Below are 24,303 nucleotides of genomic sequence, written 5' to 3' on the forward strand. Positions count from 1 at the left end.
GAATTGATATTCAATTATTTTTTGTGAAATTACTCCACTAGTTTGTTCGAACACTTAGAAAAAAACTCAGAAAAAATTCTTCTTTTTTTTCAGATCTTTGTATTAATAATTCTAACAAACTAGTGGAGTAATTTCACAAAAAATAATTGAATATCAATTCAATAAAAATTTAATTAAATAACGTTAGTTGTAGGGACGGCAGTACTACAGATACACAATGACAACAAATATCAGACAATTGTATGAAAAAATATTCGGCCATATTTATTGCCAAATCAAAGAGACAACTTTATATAATGTTTCGCAAACAGAAATCGATGGGAGACAATCTTGATTTTTCTAATTCTTTGTTTTGATACCTACTTAACACTTGAGACTTGAGACTTGTCTCATGCGTCATTCGTCAGGCAGCAACGCATAATATACGCCAAAGTTATTACCTCTGCCCTTTATGGTTTTCCCGTAAAGTTCAATCAACAAACCATCAACAACACACAACATTTATGTCGCAAAACCTTCTTGGTTTAACATTTTATTTTTTATTTTCCTTATTGATATATGTCACCTTCGTCGGTATCCGATATACTGTATCTTTCAACCCGGACAGTAGCAGAATTGTCCTCAGTGGGACAGAAGCCAAATACCTAAAAAAAAAGTAGTTTTTTTGTTAGAACAAATGTTTCTATTTTAAATACCTGTAAAATAAACGGAAATTATCTCCCAATTCAGTAAGTGTTTTAATAAGGAAGCAAAGGCTGCGGCCTGCCGTATCGTATGTCCATGTTAGAACCTGAAATTATCCCGAACATCTGGTGACCGTTGTGATTAAAGAAAATGGATAGAATACTATTAGATCGCAAATTAGCGAGACGAAGATTTACTTTTAACGCAAATTAATTAAAAGAATATGTTAATAAAGAGGAGATGTCGAATATTTGTGCAGAGTTCAAGAAGTTGAGTATGCATCATGACGAGTTTAGAGCAGCCAGTAAAAGAAATAACAGACTCAGCAGAGCGTTCTGTGTGTGGTACTGTCAAGTGCAAGCGCTGTGGGTCAGGAGATGGTTCAAACAGCTTCGGCAATGCGAAACGACCACTTACCGAAGCTGGATCTGCCACCGTTCTGGGCGCAGTTCAAGAAGATTGACCCTGACGAGACCATAGACAAAGAAGACGAGCTCCAATATTTGATCCAAAGTATGGAGGTGGTGACAGGTGCACGAGAGCTAGTGGAAAGCTTCCCTTCGTCAGCAGAGAATTATCATAAGGTACTCGAACAATTGAAAGAACGATTCGCGAGAGATGACTTGCTGACGGAGTTTTCTGTACGAGAAATGCTTCAATTAACTTTAAGTCAAGCCAAAGGACCTACCAGTTCTTCTCTGAGGTCATTATACGATAAAATCATGACACAATTTATGGCGTTAGAGTCGCTTGGCGTTACACGAGAAAAATATGCGGCTTTCTTGTTTCCATTAGTTGAGTCGGCGTTGCCAACAGATATATTACGTGCGTGGAATCGGTCTCAACTGCAAGGTCAACCGGGAAGTCAACTAACTAAATTACTTCAGTTCGTGAGACTAGAAGTAGAATTTGAAGAAAGAAGAAATAAATCTGACTCGTACTAATCAAGGTAGAGACTATGAGTTTTCTGACACGCCAGGAAATACACGCTGCTGAAGGCAGCAGCGTGTTTTTCAACAGTAAGTAAGAGCAAGAACGTTAAAATGTAAAGCCAAAGGAGAAAGATCAAACTGATAAGGTCTCTAGAGGAAAGACGTGATTTTTGAAGCGGAAAAACGCAAGCCATGTATGTTTAAAGGTCGGTCACATGGCAATGAAGTGCAGAAAACATGTAAAATGTATTGCCTGTGGAAGACGACACTTTCCTATCATGTGTGAAAGTTTGTTTGGCCCAAAACAAGAGGTGTCGGAGAAATCGAAAGATGGACAAGCAGCATTAAGTCAAGTGACGTCTTGTCAAAATACCATATTACTACAAACATTGATGGAATATATTAATGTAATAAATGGAAACAAAACGGTGACAGTACGAGCATTGTTAGATTCAGCAGCTCAGCGGTCATTTATAAAGGGAAGTGTAGCGGAATATCTACAATTGAAAACTATTGGTCAAACAGAGATGAACCATACATTATTCGGTGGAGTAGTAACTCAGAGGAAAAACCATAAGTTGTATGAGTTAATTATTGAGAATATTGATGGTAGTCATCAAACTAAGATACAGGTCTTAGAGCAAGATAGTATCTGTGGTCATTTACCTAAAGTTAAGTATGGTAGTAACTTATTGTCAAAGTTACAGCAAAAGGGTGGCCATATGAATGATGTCAAAGATATCAGTTTATTAACAGGTTCTGATTTTTAGGTAAATTCTGGATCCCGATGGGATGGTCAGTACGGATTGATGATTTGCTGGCTATGGAGACTAAATTGGGTTGGACCATCCAGGGCCCTACAAATGTGGTATACCACTGTAGTACCAATGAACTGCAGTAAAGTGCACAGTTTTGTACATTTGATATTGAGGAAATTAGAATCTTTGGGAATCAGAGATGACACTAAGTTAAAAACGAAGACTAGCGCTGAGGAGGAAGTGTCAGAATTTTTTGAACAAACCATAACAGTTGATAATGAAGGGCGTTATGAACATTTTCCTTGGAAAGGTACAGTTGATAGTCTGCAAACAAATTTTGATATTGCGAGACGCAGACTCAAATCAACTACCAAAAAACTAGTTAAATTAGAATTATTAGATGATTACAATAAGTGTTTGATGAATGGTTAGATAGTAACATAATTGAGGAAGTGCCCATTGATAATACATGTAGAGGTCACTACTTACCTCTTTACGCGATTGTTAAGGAGTCCAGTGCGACAACTAAAATAAGGCCAGTTTTTGACGCTTCTGCTTCGGTAAGAATAGGTTATCACTAAATGACTGCTTAGAGAAGGGGAGTAACTTAATAGAACAGATACCAAGGCTATTGATAAATTTTAGGAAGGGGGTGATTGATATTACTGCCGATATTAAGAAAGCGTTCCTACAAATATCAGTCAATCCGGATGACCGTAAGTTTCATGGCAAATATTTTGCGTCGTATGGGGGTTGCGTAAAGCGTGTTTGAGTTTAATGGAAATGCATTATTTTATGCCAAGCAGAGGCGGTTGTTAATTCACGACCAATAACTTACGCATCTGATAATACAGAAAATTTGAAACCGCTTACGCCCGCGATGTCTATACAGAATCAAGTAGGAACTGATAACAATTTTGCTGATTTAAATTCTCAAAAACTAACTGTTAGGTGGCGGTATATTCAAAAACTAGTTAATGACTTGAAGACTCGTTTTTGGAATGATTATCTTTCGGCTCTAGTTCGAAAACGTAATAATAAAAAGGGTGCAGAAATCAATAAGGGAGACGTCGTATTAGTTGGGTCTGATTATAAAAAAGGATCAATTGGCCTTTGGAGCTAATCTTAGAGAACTAAAAGGGAGTTGATGGAATCTACGCGTTGCCCTTGTAAGAACGGCAAACGGCGAGTTTGTTAGACCAATTCAGACACTGTTTCCACTAGAGGTCTCCTCAGTATCAGAAGGGCAAGCGGTGGTCACGCCTGCAGTCACGGGTCCTGGACAATCTTCTCAGGAGTCTACCAAATCTGAGAGAGTCTCACGTGCTGGACGACCCATCAGAATCCCGCACAGATTAAACTTGTAACTGTAAGTAGTTTAATTTCTGTGTTATTAATAGGTAGTTGCAGATGTATCTGTTAACCCTTCACCTGCAACGGCGGGAGAATGTCGCGAAATCTTCTTAGTTTAACATTTTATTTTCCTTATTGATGTATGTCACCTTTGTCCGTATCACAATTGTTTTAGTTTTTTGTTTCTGTTCTGTCTAGTTTTTTTGTTTTTGTCTCGCTTGAATACCTTTACAAATATACGGAAATTATCTCCCAATTCAGTAAGTGTTTTAATAAGGGAGCAAAGTCTGCGACCCGCCGTATCGTATATCCATATCAGAACCTGAAATTATCCCGAACAATTTATTTATATTCCTCTTTGTCCTCTTAGCACTAACGACTTGTCTAGAAATGAAGCAATACGAATGTTTTAAATTGTTAAAATAATTACTGGTAACTGTCACTCGTACTTTAACCACCGAAACGAAAAAAAAAACAATAATGACCTCAATCCATTTACGCCCCTCTGCGGGGCGTGTAGTCCGCCACGTTGAGGACTTTACACGTTTTCTTCGGTCTCATGACATTTTTTTGTTTTCGTTCACGAGAGGTACTACTGCGTAATAGATAGATGACAGAGATTCGAACCACTGACGTCCCAATTGACAAGCAACAGTTCTCCCTTTTGAGCTACCACTGCTCGGAATATATACGGGGTTGTTATTCAAACACTAACAACCTCACAGGACTATATTACTAACATCATAAAGACCAGTTTCTTTATGTGGACGGTGCACTTTCTAGAAATGCACTGGTCTTAGCTTTTAGACTTCGCACTGGCCACCTTCGCTTAAATAACTTCTATCATCTAATAAAAAGAGCGGTAAAAAGAAATTCTGTAACAAACTTGAAGATATGCTACATTTAATGCAATGTAGCCATCAGCTCTAAGAAGCCAATTTCAATTAGGGGGTATTTGGCAAGTTTGGGAGTTAATTGTGTTGGGTGACCCGTTGGCGAAGAGGACTAAAACTCTGTACTCATATGTGAGGATACGGTAGAGTACAATAATTCATAGGAATTGACATCACAAGGCCGCCATTGACGCCCAAGTGTTATAGGCCTTATTAAAAATAAGATTAAAAAAAATTGTTAAATGACCTTTATAACGCTACACATTCATAGCCCCGCACTAGGTAAACCCTGTGTCGCGGGTGCCAAGGACCCACATAGGCAACCACAAATTACACCCAAGCTCACGAGAGAAATAAATGTAGGCTATAAAACAGCTTATGTATAATTACTATACTTTTCTATTACTATGTAGCTATGTTGACGACCTCTGTGACCCAATAAATTATGGTTGCTGGTTGAGGAGATCCCGGATTTATGAATGTTCTGGATAGCGCCCCGGAGTGAATTCCATTGCTTTGGTAGTAATAGTACAGAAAAGCCTTTAGTTTTGAGACCAGGTACTTGGTGTGGTCATCCCCATTATTACTATTATACGAGGAAGCAAAAGAAGTACGTCAGGGGTGTAGTGGGTGGAGCTCTACAATTTTGCCTACTCCAGGATAGACAGGCGTAATGGTACGTACAGGGTTATTTGAAAAATAATAATAACCTCTGAGGACTTTATTACTAACATCATTTTTAACGAGCGAGCGAACAGTTATAAAATAAGGTAAGTACTAAAATAATACATTGAAATAGAATTGACATTGGTAAAAAACACAATGCTCTGGCGGCCCGCTGACAACAACTTAAATTATTCGTATCTACTTCAGCCAGTTTCTAATAATCATAAACAACAACTCTATTCCGTGAATTTTAAGAATTCATCCGATTTTACTTTCATACAATAATAAATATATTTAAAAGATCGGTCTAAACTCTGTGCAGGACGGGGGTGCGAGTCGTCAGAGGACGCTTGCACGTTTGAACTTACTGTATCTTACTACATACACTACACTACTTACCAAATACAGATCTAAAAGCACAATTGATGATTGTTGTTAACGATTATTTTGAGATAGTGTTGTTCTTGGAAGCGTACATATTATCGATATTCTGTTATTAAAATAAGTCATTACGAGGTTTTTATTATTATTATTTTTATTATTTCAAGTTTACCTACAAATCAAAAAAGAAAAAAACCTGGTTTGAAATCATACCGCCGTATAATACATAGTGTATAAACAATGAATCAAAGACCATCTTCATTTATTCGCTTCATTTTGAAAAATCAAATTTTTACATAACTTGGCACACACAAACAACTACAACTACATACATATTTACTTTATTATAACAAACTAGTGGAGTAATTTCACAAAAAATTATTGAATATCAATTCAACAAAAATCAAAATACAGTGTGCTGGTAGCTATAAAGGTACTAACTGTTTGATAAATCTTTCATAGATTTCTCATAGATGGCGCTACGCTAAAAAGTCGTTGAAAAACCAAATACAAAGACACGACTCAAGCACATAGAAAAACTCGTGAGGTTCGCTGGTTCGTTCCGTGGTTTAATTGGTATATAGCCTGGCACGGTAAGCTAGAAGACGTTGGTTCAAATCCGACCGGATCGAAGGATTTTTTTCTGAGTGTTCGACCTTTGTATTAATAATTATAACAAACTAGTGGAGTAATTTCACAAAAAATAATTGAATATCAATTCAATAAAAAACTTAATTAATATTGACATTAAGACTACTCCATCACTCTTGTGCTCAAGTAGTTTCCACTAGAAGATAAATATGGTGCATTTTGTTATTTCCAGTAGAAGCTGAATATGGATAATTTTTAGGCCTTTAAATTGTGGCAAACAAAATTAAGCAATTAAATACTGCAATGAATATACAGTTTAAATGAAATGTTTTAGTTTTTTTAATATTTCTATACATGTCACTACGTTTACAGAGGTTAACTCCGGCCATGCTTGTCATTGGCTCCAACGCTGACCGCAAAAAGCCATAAACTGAAAAAAAAATCAAAACATTTTTTCGCGGTTTTTGGATTACACTTTGGATTGTATTTATTGTGGTCCATTTATTGGTAAATCAATGGGTAACCTCCTCTGGCAAATACAAGTAAAACAATATCGCAGTTACACTACACACAAAACTGGAAAAAGAAATTCACTACATCCAGTCTAGCCAAAGGTGGGTGGAAAGGGTGGAAAGGTGGATCATCAATCATTTTTCATATACACGATTAACCACTACGTAATACATATCGACACCTTCACCTCGATAACTTTCCGTCTCTAGTATATTCATGAGAATCGATTTCTTTTTATAGGCCTATTCTGTGTACGGACATGCTAGTGTGGTAGACGTTTGTTTGTGTGAGATTCAATTTTGCATTTGAATGCACCTGTTTGCTTGTAATACTAAACCCCCTCCCTCAAAAAGTGACAGAAAGTTTTGTTGAGAAATAACGCTAATAGCGCCTCCCGTCCTATATGCTATAAAGCATTGCAAGCAAAGTGCGAGAATAAGAAGTGCAAGTATACTCGGCTCAGGAACGGCTTGACATTTTTGTAGCTCTAACTTGTGAACGTCGTGACAACTTGATCTTCCCACAAATCTAAACCTCATTTTCCAAAATTTCAAATTCATTTAGGTCTTCAAACTCAAGTCGATGAGATATCCTACTTGAGTTGACGTAAATAACCCGATAATAATTATCTACTAAATTTAGTACGTACTTTTGTGCACTGCGTGTGGCGCACAATAAATTTCCGGAATTAATATTAATAAATAATCCGGAAGCACCCTCTGTAAAATGTGTAATCATTCATCAGGTCATTTAGTAAAAGTTCTAAAACAATTGTAGAAACCAATCTTTCTATTTGTAAAAAGATAAAACAAGATAAAAATAACTTAAGGCGTGCTCACTCTCGTGCACATTCTCACAGAGGGCTAGTCAGAACTACAAAAGTATTAAGTTTACATATAATATTATTGTACTAGTTTTTAGTAAAAGTTTAGTTAAACTATCGTTTTTAATTACAGATCGATTAGTGCCTTTTTCAATTTATTACAAATACTTTCTTATGCTCACTCAATCCGCACGTTTTTAAAAGGCACGATTTCTTAAGTGAATTAAACTTCGTTATAATTGGTAAAATTTTAGTAGTAATTTACTACTAAATATCTGCCGTTTCAGATTTCGTGTTGATGTTTTTATTATATGTATGGAAATATATAATGCACGGTGACCGCACGTTATGAAAATTATATAATATTTATTTAATTTTCCAATATTTCTCCCGGCCCGGAAATCGAACGTTAGAACGTTGGACGTAATTCATAATGTTTATTTTTAATCTTTGTTTTTAGTATAATATCGTAACAACGGTTTTTGTTCTAAAAGTACTCCCTGCTATTTCTAAACAACTATTTTCGTATACTATATATATATTTCGTATATACGTATTTAGTCTTCTTTTTTCTTAATTTTTTTTATATCTATCACTGGTTTTAAATAAATAAAAGCGGAAAGGTATACTTACCACGAAATAAACTGATTTTACACCGAACCTAAACGTGGTATAAACCGAACACCTAGCAAATCATCTCCATCTAATAACAGAAGGTTATTTACGCAAGTACGCCTAATAAAAATATGATAGCAAAACTGTTCCAATTTAAAATTGTTTACATTAAAATACCAGGCCCTGATCATTTGGAAATAAAGGAAATTAAACCTTACGAACTTTCGTATGGCTTTATTTTTTAAACGAAGTGACAACAAAATAAATTAATAACATGAGAACCTGCTGAATAGTGCCCAGAGCCAAATACTCAACATTCTTTTGACTTTTTTGCTCCATTCTAACTTGCTGCCACAATTTAACGACTGTAGTGCAATATTCAATTTTAACAAGTTGACACCGGCTTGTACTTAGACTCAATTTACTACTTTTAATCCGCGCTACGGAAGAAGAGCGAATTTTTATTACAAAATTGCGCATAGCATTATGAACTTGATATAACATACAAAGTAGATACCATATCATAGGTGCGTTAGTTAATTATCAAGACTACGCCAGAATTTTCCAGAAGACTCGCGAGCCACGCGTAGATGACTAACTACTTTTTTCTTACTTATTTTTTTCTCTGGTTGTATTCGTTGTTGATATATGTTTTTACATACAATATACTTAATATATTTAACAATGAAGAACATATAATTATAACATAATTTATTATTTTTTTATTTAACTTAATTATGGCAAATCTAAAAATATAACATGGTAAAAGCAATCTGGCATTTTTGTTTAACAAAATATTACTATTCTATCAATCTCCCCATTCTATAAACTATCGGCAACTTCGACATACCAAATTCTTGTATATCCACACGTTGCCAAATTTTGCTCTATTTCTACAATGTCCATAACGCGTCTAACACAATTGTTTAATCCAACGCGAGTTCCTTTAAAGGCACTTTGGTGAAGAACTTCGAAACTTCCAGGACGATGGCCGTGACGATTTCTCTGACAATCGGTGGCGCCACTTCTTGGAAGATATCTTTCCAGTTCTGGTTGGCGAACTGGTGCACTGCATCAGCTAGAACGAAATTTGTTAGTTTAACAACTATAATTCGGTGATTGGCCGCAACCATCGACATACTTATATCTACGTAAATAATAGTTTCCGATATTAGATATCAGTTTCATCGCTAACCGAGATTGTTCGTGGAATATCTAGAGACACCTATGTATAGTAAGGCATTGCATTCCATCATCAAGAGCGATATACATATTAACACTTACAGAGCTGTTTATTTCCATTGAAAAGGTTCTGGAACTGGAATTCGGCACCACCCTGAAGTTCGGTGGAATGCGTCCACTTCGGTAGCGTCCAATATACATCCCCATCCATGATCTTTTCGCCCACATCGTACTTGACAGTCACTATTAGATCACCTATGAAAAGAAACAAATTTCAATTTTAGGCAAGGCACTGATCACAACAAGACCATCATTGTAATATTTAGTAGCATTAGAGTACTTATAAGAAATTAAACTATTTTTCCGGAATTAAATTGCGTGAAATTACAGGCACATGGGACTAGTCAATTTATGTCTCAGGGTGTCGGGCGCAGTGGCAGTGCTCCTCAGATCTTTTCAAAACCGGAATGCAGTAATGCTAACTTTACTGCTTGGCGGCAGAAATTGGTGAAGTGGCAGTACTTCCCTGGACGAACTCTGTCACAAGGAGCTCTACTGCTGCTCTTCTTTTAAAGACAAAAAGGGAATATTATATTCAAAACCTATTGTAAATTGCAACCAAAATTCTACAAATTGATGCTATAGGACATAAAAATGTGTGCATTTTGCGAGATTATGTAAATACCACCAATGGTATTTTGTACGTATACCACCATGTGCGAGTAGCTATGTAAATAGACAGCTATGCAAATACCACTGTGACAGCCACAAGAGCAAAGTTTCAGGTACATAGTTACTCTTTTCTAGATACTTGCTACTCCATTGAACAGACACCAATACTGTATAACCAGGCCCTGTACTCTCATTTTTCGTCCAACATCCGTGCGAAACAATGACTGTCAAATAATTAATACTCGATAAAATTAGAAGACTCATGATGAGAATAAAGCTTTATAGTTGATAATATCGTAGTACAGGGACAGAAACAAAGCCTTTTTGAGAATTTGTTACATAGTGAATCACACGTGAATGTACATGAACATGCAACTACAAAGATTAAGTTTCTGAAAAAGTGTACCTCCTAGCCTGATCCTGGGGTTTTTTTTTAAATATAGTAAATTAAGACATCTCTAGCCACGGCTGGTAGCTGTAGAGGTATCTATAACTGGGTGACGAAATACTTAAGATTTCTTACTTAAGAGAAGATTAAAAAGTCGTTGAAAAACCAAATACAAAGACACGACAACAAGCACTTAGAAAAATTCGTGAGGTCCGCTGCCTCGTTCCGTGGCTTAGTTGGTATGCTAGAAGACGTCGGTTCTAATCCGGCCGGATCGAAGGAATTTTTTGTGAGTGTTCGTAATTTTTGTATTGTGTGTTAATAATTATAACAAACTAGTGGAGTAATTTCACATAAAAAATAATTGAATATCAAAATTTAAATGCGATAAAACTACAGCAAAGAAAATATAAGATAACAATCACATACGTTGTTCTGATCCCCAAGTAAGTAACTATAGCACTTGTGTTGTAAACATCGGAAACAAAGACGGTACCACGAACACCCAGATGCGAGACAACATATAAAAATTGGTATTTCTACATCGGGGGCCGAACCTAGAAATTTAGTGTTAACGACACCACGAAAACCACTGTGAGAAACCTTACATCAAGGATAGTTCGTGTGAAGTCCCCATTCCTACTTTCGTGGTAGACTGAATAAGAGACGTTTGAATTGTAAAAAATAAACAAGTATTATACTCACGGATCTTGATCCTGTACTTGCCCTCACCCTCAACCGGCAGAATGAGGAGCCGTCCGCCGATCGTGTAGTCTCCCACCAGCACCACCGAGCACTTCAGTTCTATGGACTGTTTCTTGCCATGACGTCTTCAAACAAAAATACTTGTAAGTACTAAACTAAAGGCAATCAAAGGTTGAAATAATGAAATACACAGCACAATTCACGACCATTATAAATAGTAACGTAAAATGATGTTATATATAAATAAATAAATAAATAAATATTAACGTATAAATTTCGTAATGAATAAATGAAAACTATATTCAAACATCAAAGCCGTCTTAGCGCGAAAACGGCTCGCCGACAGCCTTGTACTCGTTCGGTCACTTTGACTGAACGTTCCCCATAGAGTTATGGGGAACTGTATGGCACATCTGTGGCTGCTACACGTTTTTACAATAAGATTCCGGAGCATATATTAAGATTATCATTTCCTAACTTTAAAAACTATTAATTAAATTTTTATTGAATTGATATTCAATTATTTTTTGTGAAATTACTCCACTAGTTTGTTATAATTATTAATACAAATATCGAACACTCAGAAAAAATTCCTTCGATCCGGTCGGATTCGAACCGACGTCTTCTTGCATACCGTGCCCGACGCTATACCAACTAAGCCACGGAACGAACCAACGGACCTCACGAATTTTTCTATGTGCTTGCGTCGTGTATTTGTACTTGGTCTTTCAACGACTTTTTAGTCATAGCGCCATCTATGAAAAATCTATGACAGATTTATCACCCAGTTAGTACCTTTACAGCTACCAGTCCTGGCGAGAGATGTCACTATTCACTGTATTAATTAAATTTTTATTGAATTGATATTCCATTATTTTTTTGTGAAATTACTCCATTAGTTTGTTATAATTATTAATACAAAGGTATAGCGTCTGGCACGGTATGCAAGAACACGTCTCGGTTCGAATCCGACCGGATCGAAGGAATTTTTTCTGAGTGTTTTTTCTGAGTGTTCGATCTTTGTATTAATAATTTTAAAAACTACATTAAAAATATTTTAATTGAAAAGTCGTATTACAAAATTGAAGACTACGTGTTAGATAAAGATGTATGGAAAGACGACACGGCTCCAGAATCCACACAAATTTGATTCAAAATGTATTGGAAAGCATTTCAGTTTATTTGAAAAGAGCAAACCCTAGAGTTTCTTGCTCGTTTTTCTCAGGGAAGTCAGCAGCAGTCTCAGCGATGGGGGCAGTAGCTTAAAGTGACGTTTTCAATTGTAAATTTATTTTACCCATGACTTATATAGTTTATTTATTTATTTATTATAGTCACATTCTTGCGACGTATGACTGTTGTCTTGCACTCTATAAGATTTTAGACCAGCTCGTCTTTTTAATATTTAGTTGAGTTTATACTAGAATACCTAGCATCGTTAGACTGGCTGAATATCATGGATGTGTAGAAAATGTACTCACTTCATGGATAGAATAACACAATTCCGCAGGCCCTTAACGACAGTTTTTCGAAACTCGACCTTCAATCCTGCCTGGTCAGCTCGCACCAGTTCAATGTGCATTGGGTCGAGTGACTTCATCCCTAGTTCGGGTATACCTGGAGCCAAGAACGGCACCGCCTTCTGTGCACTTGTCTTGAGGCATTCGGAATCCGACGCGTGGCATGGCGTGATGTATGGTGCTGCAAAATTAATAGAGACATTTTAGACACGAACGTATACATCAACAATGTACGACTTTTACTAAATAATAATAATAATAATAATATAACGCTCACAATCAACATAGCCCCGCACTAGGGAAACCCTGTATCGCGGGTGCCATGGACACACACATAAACAACCACAAATTACACCCAAACTCACGAGAGAAATAAATGTAGGCCATACAAATATTTCTCCCGGCCCGGGAATCGAACCTGGGACCTCTGCGTGGCAGTCTGGCATGGTAACCGTTCGGCCACGGAGGCAGTTAAAATATTAATATTCAAGTTTAAAATATAAATATTCAAGTAGTTTAGTAATATACATATGGCGTCTTGGAGTGAATACCTCGTATGTGATTTTTAACGAAGATTTTTAAATATTATGTGGTGTATAATGTAATTTATAAATGTATATGTATGTATGATATAATGTATGTATGTATAAATGTTTGCATTACTTTCAAAAAACGAACACAGAAAGTTTGTCATTTTCGGACCGTGCGACTTCTTCCCGGCCAAAGCCTGCAAAATCAGTACGAAAATCCACTTCTACAACCTTTTAAATCTACCTACTAATAATGGACTATGTAAACAGGCAAAATAAAAACTCGTACAGCCAACTGCCCAGTGTTCATAGGTGCGAGAATTAAAACGTAATAATGTTTATAGTTAGCATTTTAATCAGTTAAATTAGACCTCTTTCTGATACTATATTACCATAATAATATATTTGAACAAGAAGATTATTTAACTTTTCTTCAACAAAAATCAGTAAAAACGAAGTATGTGAAAACGCGGATGCGAGGTTTACACTCTAAGGCGACAATACACACGGTTATTTGTAAAGTTAACATTTACGTTTAATACGGTGCTGCGAGTACCAAGTTTGTTTGGTAAATTTATTAAGATTTGTACAACGAGTATATAACCAGAAATAGAGACGAAATAAGGGCCATATATTCCTGGCTACACATTAGCGATACAGCTCTTATAAATATCAACTCTCGTTTGCACTGAAATATAGACAGGCCAACTACTGACCTGTGTGTACGTCTCCTTATATTCCAAAAAATATTCTGTATTTATTGTAATAAAGATAATATCTCTAACAATGCCGTGCTGTTCTATTCGATGGTGTGGGAAAAACAGCAAAACATCTAATTACAAAACAAGCAGAATCACTTTTCATCGGTAATTAAATATTAAATATGTAATTTTGCAATTTTCGTCCATTATAGCAAAGCTCAAGTTAACTGGTCGATTTGAAGCGAAACAGTTGACGACACCCGTTAATTGTTTCGAACTCGGGCTAGCCAATCGGAGCGCAGTTATCACAGTAATGATATGGCTGAATAGTTTTCAAACAAATTAAATGACATTTCAAAGTTGTTTGTATTCTCTTCTTCCTTGGTGAAAGTTGTGTCCAGCATTTTGGGCACACGACTTTAGAAAAAGTTTTTTAAGTTACAAAACCTACTTATACATTATTTTTACTTTGGTACTTTATTTTTACTAATAACGATGGATTATCATTTGTTTGTAAGTACTTAACATTGTTATTAATAACGCATGTTAAAAGAATAATTAAAATAGGTTGTTACCTAGCTAAGATAATTTTTCAAATGTACTATAAACACTTTATGACGCACTGAAAAGTTCAGGGAGAACAACCGTTTCCTTGTCCCTCAATTATATTACTCTACCCACTCACTTTATAACAGACCACTGTTCTACAGCGAACCTCAACTTGCTAGAACTATTTGGAAACTGTTAATTACTGTTAAAATTATAACGGCATTTCACCTTTTTAGTTGACCAGCTCCCGTAGTATGGCTACGGATGATAGTCGCGACCCGCGCGCGATAAAATTGAAATAAGCGCGCGCTATAGGCTGTCTCAATCATATCTAATTTAGATAGCCAATAGCGCTTATTTCAATTTTATCGCGCGCGTCTCGACCATCATGCGTAGGCATGCTACGGGGGCAAGTATATGATTTGAAACGTTTCACACATTTCCTGACTAAATGTCTCAATTAGCATTAAGTATATTTTAGGGCAATGAGTTCGTTGTCAAAGTCGTGTCCAATCAAAGAATTTTGTTTTTAAAGATGAGTGTGGTTTGGCATTATTATGATGAAAATAATAATCTTTAGGAGTCAGTGCCTCTACCATGAGATTACAGTGACAGTTCTTGCTAGCGATCGCTTAAAATATATGTATACAAAATGTTGCTTCTTCTTGTGGCTGCTAGGGGCGTTGTGTAATTTTCCATACAAAATTGTGAAGTAATAAACGCGATCGCTAGCGACAACTGTCACGGTAATCTCATGGTAGAAGCAATGGCGTTTTTCATGAATAATAAACTTAAAATTTTCCCGCCTATTTTTAAAATGCGCGCTAAAATACTATCTTTAAAACGACTTTAGACAATATACGATTACAAAAGAAAACATATTTTTTTCAAAATTGGCGTGTGGCATATGCCACGCGAGCTTTGGTCAACCTATCATGAATATAGGCCATTGTGTTTGAATGCTGGGTAACATCGTGTCTTACTGAGTTACATTAAAATGTTAGATACAGCAATACCTATGATCAAAGGAGGTAGTAGGCCAGTATAATAACTCTTATCTACGGACAGATACACGTCATCTACATTTACGATAATATAGGTAGTGACAATGATTGTCCTTTGCCACTAATTCAATAATAAGCAAGAATATTTTCTCAGCAGTGTTAAGGAAAAGGATATGAATACAAATAATTCGTAACAATAGGTACTTAACTGTGTATGTAATTAATTGTTGCTGTTTTTTGTATTTGCAAAAGCATTAAACGTAAATTAACGTAGCATCTTTAATAAGAACAAAAATTGATGTTTGAAAAACGATCTTCATTAGTGCATGTCTAGAGTCACAGAAGTGTTCCCTCCAAAATTGATCAAGCACAGCCATACCTACACCTTTTTCTCGATGCAAGGCAGTAGGGCTAACACGACAGAGCGCGACATACGCGAGATATTTGTATTATGTAGCGTAAGTACTGTCGTGTTAGTCCTACGAGCACTTTTCAGTATCTGATTACGAATTCTTAGAACCTCAATTCGAAAGCTTATCTCGTATCGTATACTTATCATACTTACCAGGAAACGCACGCCTTTTTCACTCTTATTAAATGGAATTTTTTTCTGACAAGTATTGAACGATTCCCTATCGATGAGTCGATAAGAGATCAGTTTAAAGAAATTAACATGCTTGCACTATATAGTACCCTCTTTCAAACAAAAAAAGGAATCGTCAAAATTGGTTCACAAATAGTATTTTTTTATTAGTGGTCAGTTCTTATGTGGAGCTATCGCGTAACATACATACAAAAAAAAAACAAAGTCGAATAAAGAACCTCCTCCTTTTTTGAAGTCGGTTAAAAATAAAGTAGCTGTTCTGTACAGTCGTCTTTGCAAAGTGCATGGACGCTGTTAGTGAGAAACAGGCTGCATATCGTGGTTGGATCAGGGGTCGTGTAACAAAGGATCCCAACCTTGCGTCCCTTAAAGCAGCCTATAACAAAGCAACCAAGTCTTGCAGGAGGGCTTACATAAGAGCGGATGCCCAGCGCGTTTCACGGATTGGCCAGAAGCTGGCCCATCCCACCGGTAGCCGTGCCTACTGGAGCCTGGCCAAAGCCGTGCAGTCCAATTTTTGTCGTTCGTCGCTGCCGCCTTTGAGGTATCCCGATGGATTTTTGGCCTATGGCCCCGAAGAGAAAGCCAATTTATTGGCCGACCTTTTTGGGGCTAACTCGCGCATTCACGACCAAGATGCGCAACCGCCGTCAATTCCCCACTGCGGAGTCACAATGCCTGATATAGTTATCAGACAATGTGATGTCCGCAAGGAATTGCAGACTCTTGACGTGCGGAAAGCCTATGGTCCGGATGGGATACCTCCTATCGTCCTTAAAAGGTGTGCGGCGGAGTTGTCTCCCGTACTGACGCGCTTATACCGCCTCTCATACCAATCTGGTAACGTGCCCCTAGCTTGGAGGGAGGCCAACGTGCAACCTATCCCCAAGAAAGGAGATCGGTCTGATCCGACAAACTATCGCCCAATAGCTGTCACTTCAGTGCTCTGCAAAGTGATGGAGCGGATTCTAAATATCCAGATAATCCGGCACCTGGAACGTCACTCCATTCTTAATGATCGGCAGTATGGGTTTCGGCCGAACCGATCAACGGGTGACGTTCTAGCGTATCTAATGCATCTCTGGGGTGAAGCTATCGACAAACAGGGCGAAACCTTAGCGATAAGTCTGGATATTGCTAAGGCCTTTGATCGGGTCTGGCACCGTGGTCTCCTCTCCAAGCTTCCGGCATATGGTCTTCCCGGCCGCCTTTGTGAGTGGATCTCCGGCTTTCTGCGCGAGCGAAGATTGCGTGTCCTTGTTGACGGAGGCACTTCGCGGCTCGTGACAGTTAATGCTGGGGTGCCACAGGGCTCAGTGCTGTCGCCCACGCTGTTCCTTCTGCATATCAATGACTTGTTGCCTTTTGGCAACATTCATTGTTATGCAGATGATAGCACAGTGCACGGTTGCTATTATAAGCAATCGTCAAGCACCCGGGAGGACCCTGAGAGAAACCGGGAAAAACTTGTCGCTGAGCTCAACCATGTTTTGGAGCATATATCGTCGTGGGGCTCCCGAAACTTGGTTGAGTTCAACGCCAAGAAAACCCAGGTATGCGCGTTCAGCTCCAAAAAATCCCCATTCCTTCCACTTCCCCATCTTCAGGGTACAACGCTGACGCTGCAGGACAGGCTCAGTCTGCTGGGGATGAGCATCCGGAAGGACATGAGCAACAAAGATTACATCGAGAGCGTCATCTGTACCGCGTCGCGCAAGCTTGGCATCCTGAACAAGGTGCACCGATTTTTTACTCCAGAGCTGCGATACCTGTTGTATAAAGCTCAGGTCCGAAGCAGCATGGAGTACTGTTCGCACCTTTGGGACGGCTCTGCCAAGTACTTGCTCGATGCCCTAGATGGACTGCAGCGCTACGCCTTCCGTGTTGTCAACGATCCTCATGTAACTGACCATGCGGAGTCGTTACAGCTTCGCAGAGATATAGCGTCTCTTAGCGTATTCTATCGCCTGTACCACGGTGAGTGCTCTGAAGAGTTATTCAACCTTGTCCCTTCCTCTCCTTTCCATCAGCGGACCACCCGTGCCGGACTGCGTTGCCACAGTTGGACGGTCAGTTCAATACCGTCCCGCACTAAAAAGTTTGGCAATTCGTTTTTATGCCGAACCATCAAATTGTGGAACCAACTCCCGGCGCATGTATTCCCTCCCCTCTATAACATCGGGTCCTTCAAACGTAGTGTGAAGAAGCATTTGGCCAGACCGGCAAAATGATAGTGACGGAGTGAAGATATTTGTGTTTTCCATCCGTTACTCTCATCTCTGGACTGTATTCGCATCAGGCGCGGTGCAGTCATTTTGCCGAGTCACAATAAAAAAATAAAAAATAAAAAAAAAATTAAAAAAAAAGTGCCAAATTCGTTTAAGGGGCAATGTATGCGTTTCTATAATAAGGTTCCAGTTGATATTCAAAATTTGCCATTCACGAGGTTTAAAACTATGGTAAAACTAAAACAAAATCTTACTATTGAGGCTATTTATCAGCTTCTGCGTTCTTGGATACCAAAAATCCATTTAGCTCTTGCAGGTAGTCTTGATCTATGGTATTTGAAATGAATAATTGTAAATGATAAATGTGTACAAATGTTTATTTACAAAGAGCAACCCCCAGAGAATCTGCCTTACAAATGAGCAGTAGAGTTTAATCAATATGGCGATTTCATGTTAATTTGCTATGAAATAAAAGTTATGTTGACCTTTGACTTTGAAATGTGGTGATTTCCTTGGTAGAAGTTAGTAGCAGTAGACCTCCTTGTGAAAGAGTTCGTCCAGAGAAGCCCACCGCCACAAGAAGAAAACCACCTCACGTATTTCTGCCGCCAAGCAGTAAGGTCAGCATTACTGTGTTACGGTTTTGAAGGGTAAGGGTGCTGGTGAAATTACAGGCACATGGGACTTGTCAACTTATGTCTCAGGGTGACAGGTGCAATGGCAGTACTGCTCAGATCTATGCGATTTAAAGCTCTGAGTGGACTGCGACTGTTATGGACAGGAGAGTAGCTTACCAAAAGGCGCACGACTTGTACGTCCCGTCACGTGATATTTAAAAAAAACAATTATTGATCGGAAAAAGTGTTACCCCTCCCCTCTGCCACTATCATACGTATTTATCCCATGGACATACTTTTATTGTGCAGTTAAACATAATAAGAACGCCATTAGATGCAATAATTTATTGAATATCTTTAGAAAACTTTTCTATCTCTTACCTCAATTTGGTTTTTTAAGTACAATATTATATTATCAAATAACAGAAATCATGTTAAATATATTTGTTTAATTTAGACAATGTACCTATCTCGTGGTATAAATGACTAATCTGCAATTCATCAAAAAAAGTTATCCACTAATAAAAAGTTACTATTTAAAATGTTGTGGAGCACATATTTATGTTGGTCTAATTTGTAAAAATATGTTATATTTAATTGATTATTTAAAATAGAAAAAATAATTATTAGTAACAGAATAAACTCTTATAAGGTTCGCTGTTCGTTCCGTGGCTTAGCTGGTTCGAATCCAGCCGGATCAAAGGAATTTTTTCTAAGTGTACGATCTTTGTATTATGAATTATAACAAACTAGTGGAGTAATTTCACAAAAAAATATTGAATATCATGGTGATGTGGTGATGAAACATCGTTATATTCAATAAAAACTGAATAATTAGAATAAATTCTTCTTTGAAACTCAAAGTACTTCCCATCATTGTCTAAAAAGGTAAAAAAATATAAGGTATGCAATATAATGCCATTACAAATCAAATTAGTGTTCCAATTCGTCCATCTTCAGCGTAGCGCAGACGTTATAATGGGTAATTTGAGGTCGCGACAAATGTCCTAATGTTTCAAACCTAACCCTTTGACGGAGATCATTAAACATTCATTAAACAGAACGCTCTTGGTCGTTAATAATCGATAATAATTTTCCCCCTTTCATCTACTGGAATGGCATAAATGAGTCGTCGAAGATTAAAAGACATTAACTCGAATTAAAAACTAAAATGTAGGTCATGTTACGTGCAGGATATGAACATTCAATACATTTTCAGATGGTTTGCTATCAAATATTACAAGTACGTACGTGTATAAGACAAGCAAGCTATAAAAATACAATAAAAGTTTAAAAACTGATATCCATGTTGCTGGCAGCATTCCACCTAGGCTAGCATTCCATGCTAATACGTTGGGCAAGCTGCCAGCCCTTTGGTTTCCCAGACGGTCTGTTAAATTCTAGACATGCTTTTATAAAAAGAAAAGGCACTGGGACCCCACGAGCTTAGTGTTTCAAATCCGAAGTGGGGGAATAAATACGTCGGACTCGAGGTCCTGGTACTGATAGCTGTTTGTTATTTTCTTAATAGTAAGCAATCAACTTCAAAGGGTGTCTTTCGCTTTTTTCAACAGTGATCTCTTAAAAGGCTTACGTTTATCCACATCTCACACGACGCAAAGTTAAGACGTGTACGTTTATCGTACAGGGACTCCTAGAAAATGCCTTTCTCATGCCTTTGAAGACATCCAACTTCTACCGTTTTGGAACGGAAATGGTGTTTCGCATACCGGGAAATAAAATCGAGTTTCTGTGTGGTTTCCAAAATCCCGGGAAAATTAGACTTTCGACACTATTCCAAAAGGTTTCCCTAGTTATGGGGTAGGCATTTAGGCAGTGAAAATATGATATTTTTATCAAGTTTTTTATTAATTGATTTATAATAAAACCAAAAATTAGTATACTTATAATTTTTCCCAAAAGTTGGCCGTAACAAACTGGCATTATAATAATTATCTACATAATCCTCTCTTATCGTATCCAAGGCATACTGTAATTCAGCAGCAGTAGAGCTCTTTGTGAAAGAGATCATTCATAAAAATACTGTCTCCTTACATATGTCTGCTGCCAAGCAGTAGTGAAAATACACATGGGACTTATCAACTTATGTCTTACAGGTAAACGGGCGCAGTGGAAGAGCCTCTCAAATCTTTACCATTGGCACTGCAACAGTTGCGGAGTTACGGACAGGCGTGTTGCTTTCCAGCAGGCGCACGACTTGTTCGTCCCGTCACTCGGTATCTTAAAAGAGAATCTTTTTAACCGATCTCAAAAAAGGAGGTTCCCTATTCGATTATATTTTTTTGTATATGTTGCGCGATTCCGGCATTTGTAAAACGATTTTGATGATTCTTTTTTGGTGGAATGAGGGTATTGGTTCCATTAAAAGGGCGGCAAACACGGGGATGAATCCAGTTTCGCGCACTTTTCGATTACAATAAAATTTGGCGAATAGTTGTAACTCTAATAATAAAAAAAGTCGTGCAAACTTTTGACGTCGTAAATAAAAAGTTATTAGAAGTAAATCTACCTTTGCACGCCTTCTGTTTAATTAATATTTATGTTGTATTTATTTGATACAATAAAGCATATAATAACATCTATGGTCCACCGATAGGATACTAGCAAGAGTATTCTTGACCTGCGCGCAATTCAAGTAGGAGCTGGCCACAGTAGGCCAAGGAGTATCTCTAATAGACATTTAATAATAGTGACCATTTATCCGCTTTGAATCATAACGATACAGTCTAAAAACAGGTAATGTTTGCCATATTGACTGTGAGAATGCTTTACTTATTTAAATTGTGGATTTTACAGATCTGGTAACAATTGAAATTTTTGTAAAAGAGTAAAATTAATTATTATCTTTTTTTAGATTGTATAAGCGACGAGTCGAACTAGTCGTGCGCCTGGAAGTAAGCGACACGTCCGTCCTTAACAGTTGCAGTGCCACTTAGAGATTTAAATCGCAAAGATCTGATTGGCACTGCCACTGCGCCCGTCAACCTGAGACGTAAGTTGACAAGTCCTATGTGCTTGTAATTTCACCGAGAAATTGTTGCAATTGTCGGTACAAACCTAGTTAAATTGTACATTATTTTTATTGACTTTGTCATTATTCCTTCTAAAAAATATTCTGGGAGCACTATCCTTCCTTCCTCTCTCTCCTTCTTTTTTGTTTTAAATAGTTACAATGTTTCCTATCCTCCCTCTCCCCGCTACTCCAAAACTATAGTCGCAAGTTCAAAAACTTAGAGCAGTGTACGAGAGTGATATTTTAAAATAATATGTACAGGAAGCAATAATGAACCACGACTATTATTCTGAATAAAATCACGTTTGACACAGTTAACTTTATAGTTGTAACAACAAAAATGTCAAACTGCAACTCAGCCGATGATCGTATTTACAAACAAAACATCAATAGTGAAAAAATTTGAAAAAAAAATTTGCGCGGTGAAGTCAGTAAACAAAACATTTTCCTAGTGAATTTAAAATGTTTTTTGCTCGCCTTGTTTGTTATTTTGCTATAAGTACGATCATCAGTAAATAAAATATAGTCGCGCGTTTCCGTTCCGCCTATTAGTGGTCGTCTTAATTGATTATTAAATAGTTAATAGTCAAAGTTAAATAATCTTTATTTCATGGGTGAGCCAATTACACATGTAATCGTCATAGTGATTAAACTCTGAGTGGCAGATCCCGCTGAAAATAATGAGCAAGAAACTCAGCGGTGTGCACCTTGTCAATAAATAATTGTACACATTTATCATTTACAATATTATTTGAAACATCGTAGATCGGGACAAACTGTACTGTGTACGCAGAAGCTTTATAATAACTTTTAGTTAAAAAGTTTTTGTTCCCTATAGTTTTAAACCTCGTGAATGGCTTATTTTGAATATCAACCAGAATCTTATTTAGAAGCGTAAGTATACATTGCCTCTTAAATGAATTTGTTTACTTCGTGATTACGATTATCAAGAAAAGCTAGTTTATTTTAATAAATAATAAAAGTATTTATTTCCAGAGGGGTCCCACCAATGGCGGCGAGCGCCGTCGAGCCTTAACTAATGAGAATTATTTATTTTACTTATAATTAGAAAATAAAATTAATTATTTGAGAAAATGATATCCTGAACAACACAAAGGTGGCGACGGCAGGTGAACATAAAACCACAATCGAGCCGAGCCTGCTCAAACGAACTACTTTTGTAATCGTGAAAATAAAGGGGCAGAGGTTGGGCCCATGCGGCAGAAATCGCCGCTACGCCACTGTTTATTTCAAAGTCTTGACCATAGTGTTTGTAACTAATTCTCATTCAATTGGGATTGGAGAATCCCACAGGTCTATGAACACAGTCAGGGGCTGTTGGTGCTACCGCACAGGCGAGCTAGAATGGAGGAGTAGCGTCTTCTCATTTTTAACCGACTTCAGATAAAAAGGAGGAGGTTATACGTTCGGTTGTATGTATCAGATTTATATGTTTTCAGATATCTCCGTCAATTGTGCACCGCTTTTGAAAATTCTTTTTGTTTGAAAGGATGCACTCTCGTGGTGGTCCCATTGTCACCAAGTCAGAATCTGCTGAGGGGATCCCATGGAAAACGAAGAACAAATGTTTGAGGTCGGTTTTCTTTCCAATGAAAAAGTCACAATTGTTATACCTCGTATTAATATTATGCCAGTCACTATTTTTCATAAAACATGGTGTTTCATGCGTTATCAGTTTAACATGAGCACATTGTACAGAAGGATTTTTTTATCATTATTAAGTTAAAGGTCTGTCTTTACATACCTAGTTACCAGTTTCCATAACAGTCTTTACTGTACAGTTACGAGATAACAAATTGACAAATGACCATACCTTCTCCCTACAAATTGATAGCAATCGTGAGGTGACTGCTGCTATTGCCTCATTCTCTAACCACATTGGAAAATCTATTTGACGAGCCCTCCATCATTCAAAAAGAAATATACCGTAAAAGAAATTGTAGTAAGTAAGAAGCACTTACCTAAACCCGCGTTAGCCCACCGGCAGCTCACGCCAAAAACAACCAATACCAATAAGCCCCTCATGTCACCACTTGATCTATTTCCACCGTCGACCATCTAGCGCGCAATGCGGCGTCGTGCACGCACGTAACCGCTTTATACGGGCGCGGACGCCGACAGCCGCGCATCACTCGCTCATTATTGATGACATCTCTCGAACAATAGAAATACATTGATTCCACATCAATTACTATGAAGGAGTCGTCCTCACGCGGATCTTCCTCCAGCGGTCTATTTATTTTCACCATCCTTATTGAAAAAAATGGTAATTATTTAGACGTGTAGTTTTCTTTCGCAGTTTCTAAACATTATTTGTGTAATTATTGCGACTGTTATTT

The 24,303-nt window shown here is 37.4% G+C and overlaps 1 protein-coding gene across 1 annotated transcript; it reads right to left on the reverse strand.

Annotated features, from left to right (window-relative positions):
* Nucleotides 1-8,930: 8,930 nt before the first annotated feature.
* Nucleotides 8,931-24,045, reverse strand: LOC113229687 (protein takeout-like). Its single transcript, XM_026463369.1, has 5 exons — nucleotides 23,926-24,045; nucleotides 12,638-12,857; nucleotides 11,157-11,281; nucleotides 9,494-9,646; nucleotides 8,931-9,287 (listed from the first exon to the last, which is right to left on the reverse strand). Exons 1-5 carry the CDS (start codon nucleotides 24,020-24,022, stop codon nucleotides 9,136-9,138), a joined length of 747 nt encoding a protein of 248 aa, XP_026319154.1. The 5' UTR covers nucleotides 24,023-24,045; the 3' UTR covers nucleotides 8,931-9,135.
* Between the last annotated feature and the right edge of the window lie 258 nt (nucleotides 24,046-24,303).

The sequence above is a fragment of the Hyposmocoma kahamanoa genome, unplaced genomic scaffold, assembly GCF_003589595.1.
Source record: "Hyposmocoma kahamanoa isolate Upper Pololo Valley unplaced genomic scaffold, ASM358959v1 62, whole genome shotgun sequence".
NCBI lineage: Eukaryota > Metazoa > Arthropoda > Insecta > Lepidoptera > Cosmopterigidae > Hyposmocoma > Hyposmocoma kahamanoa.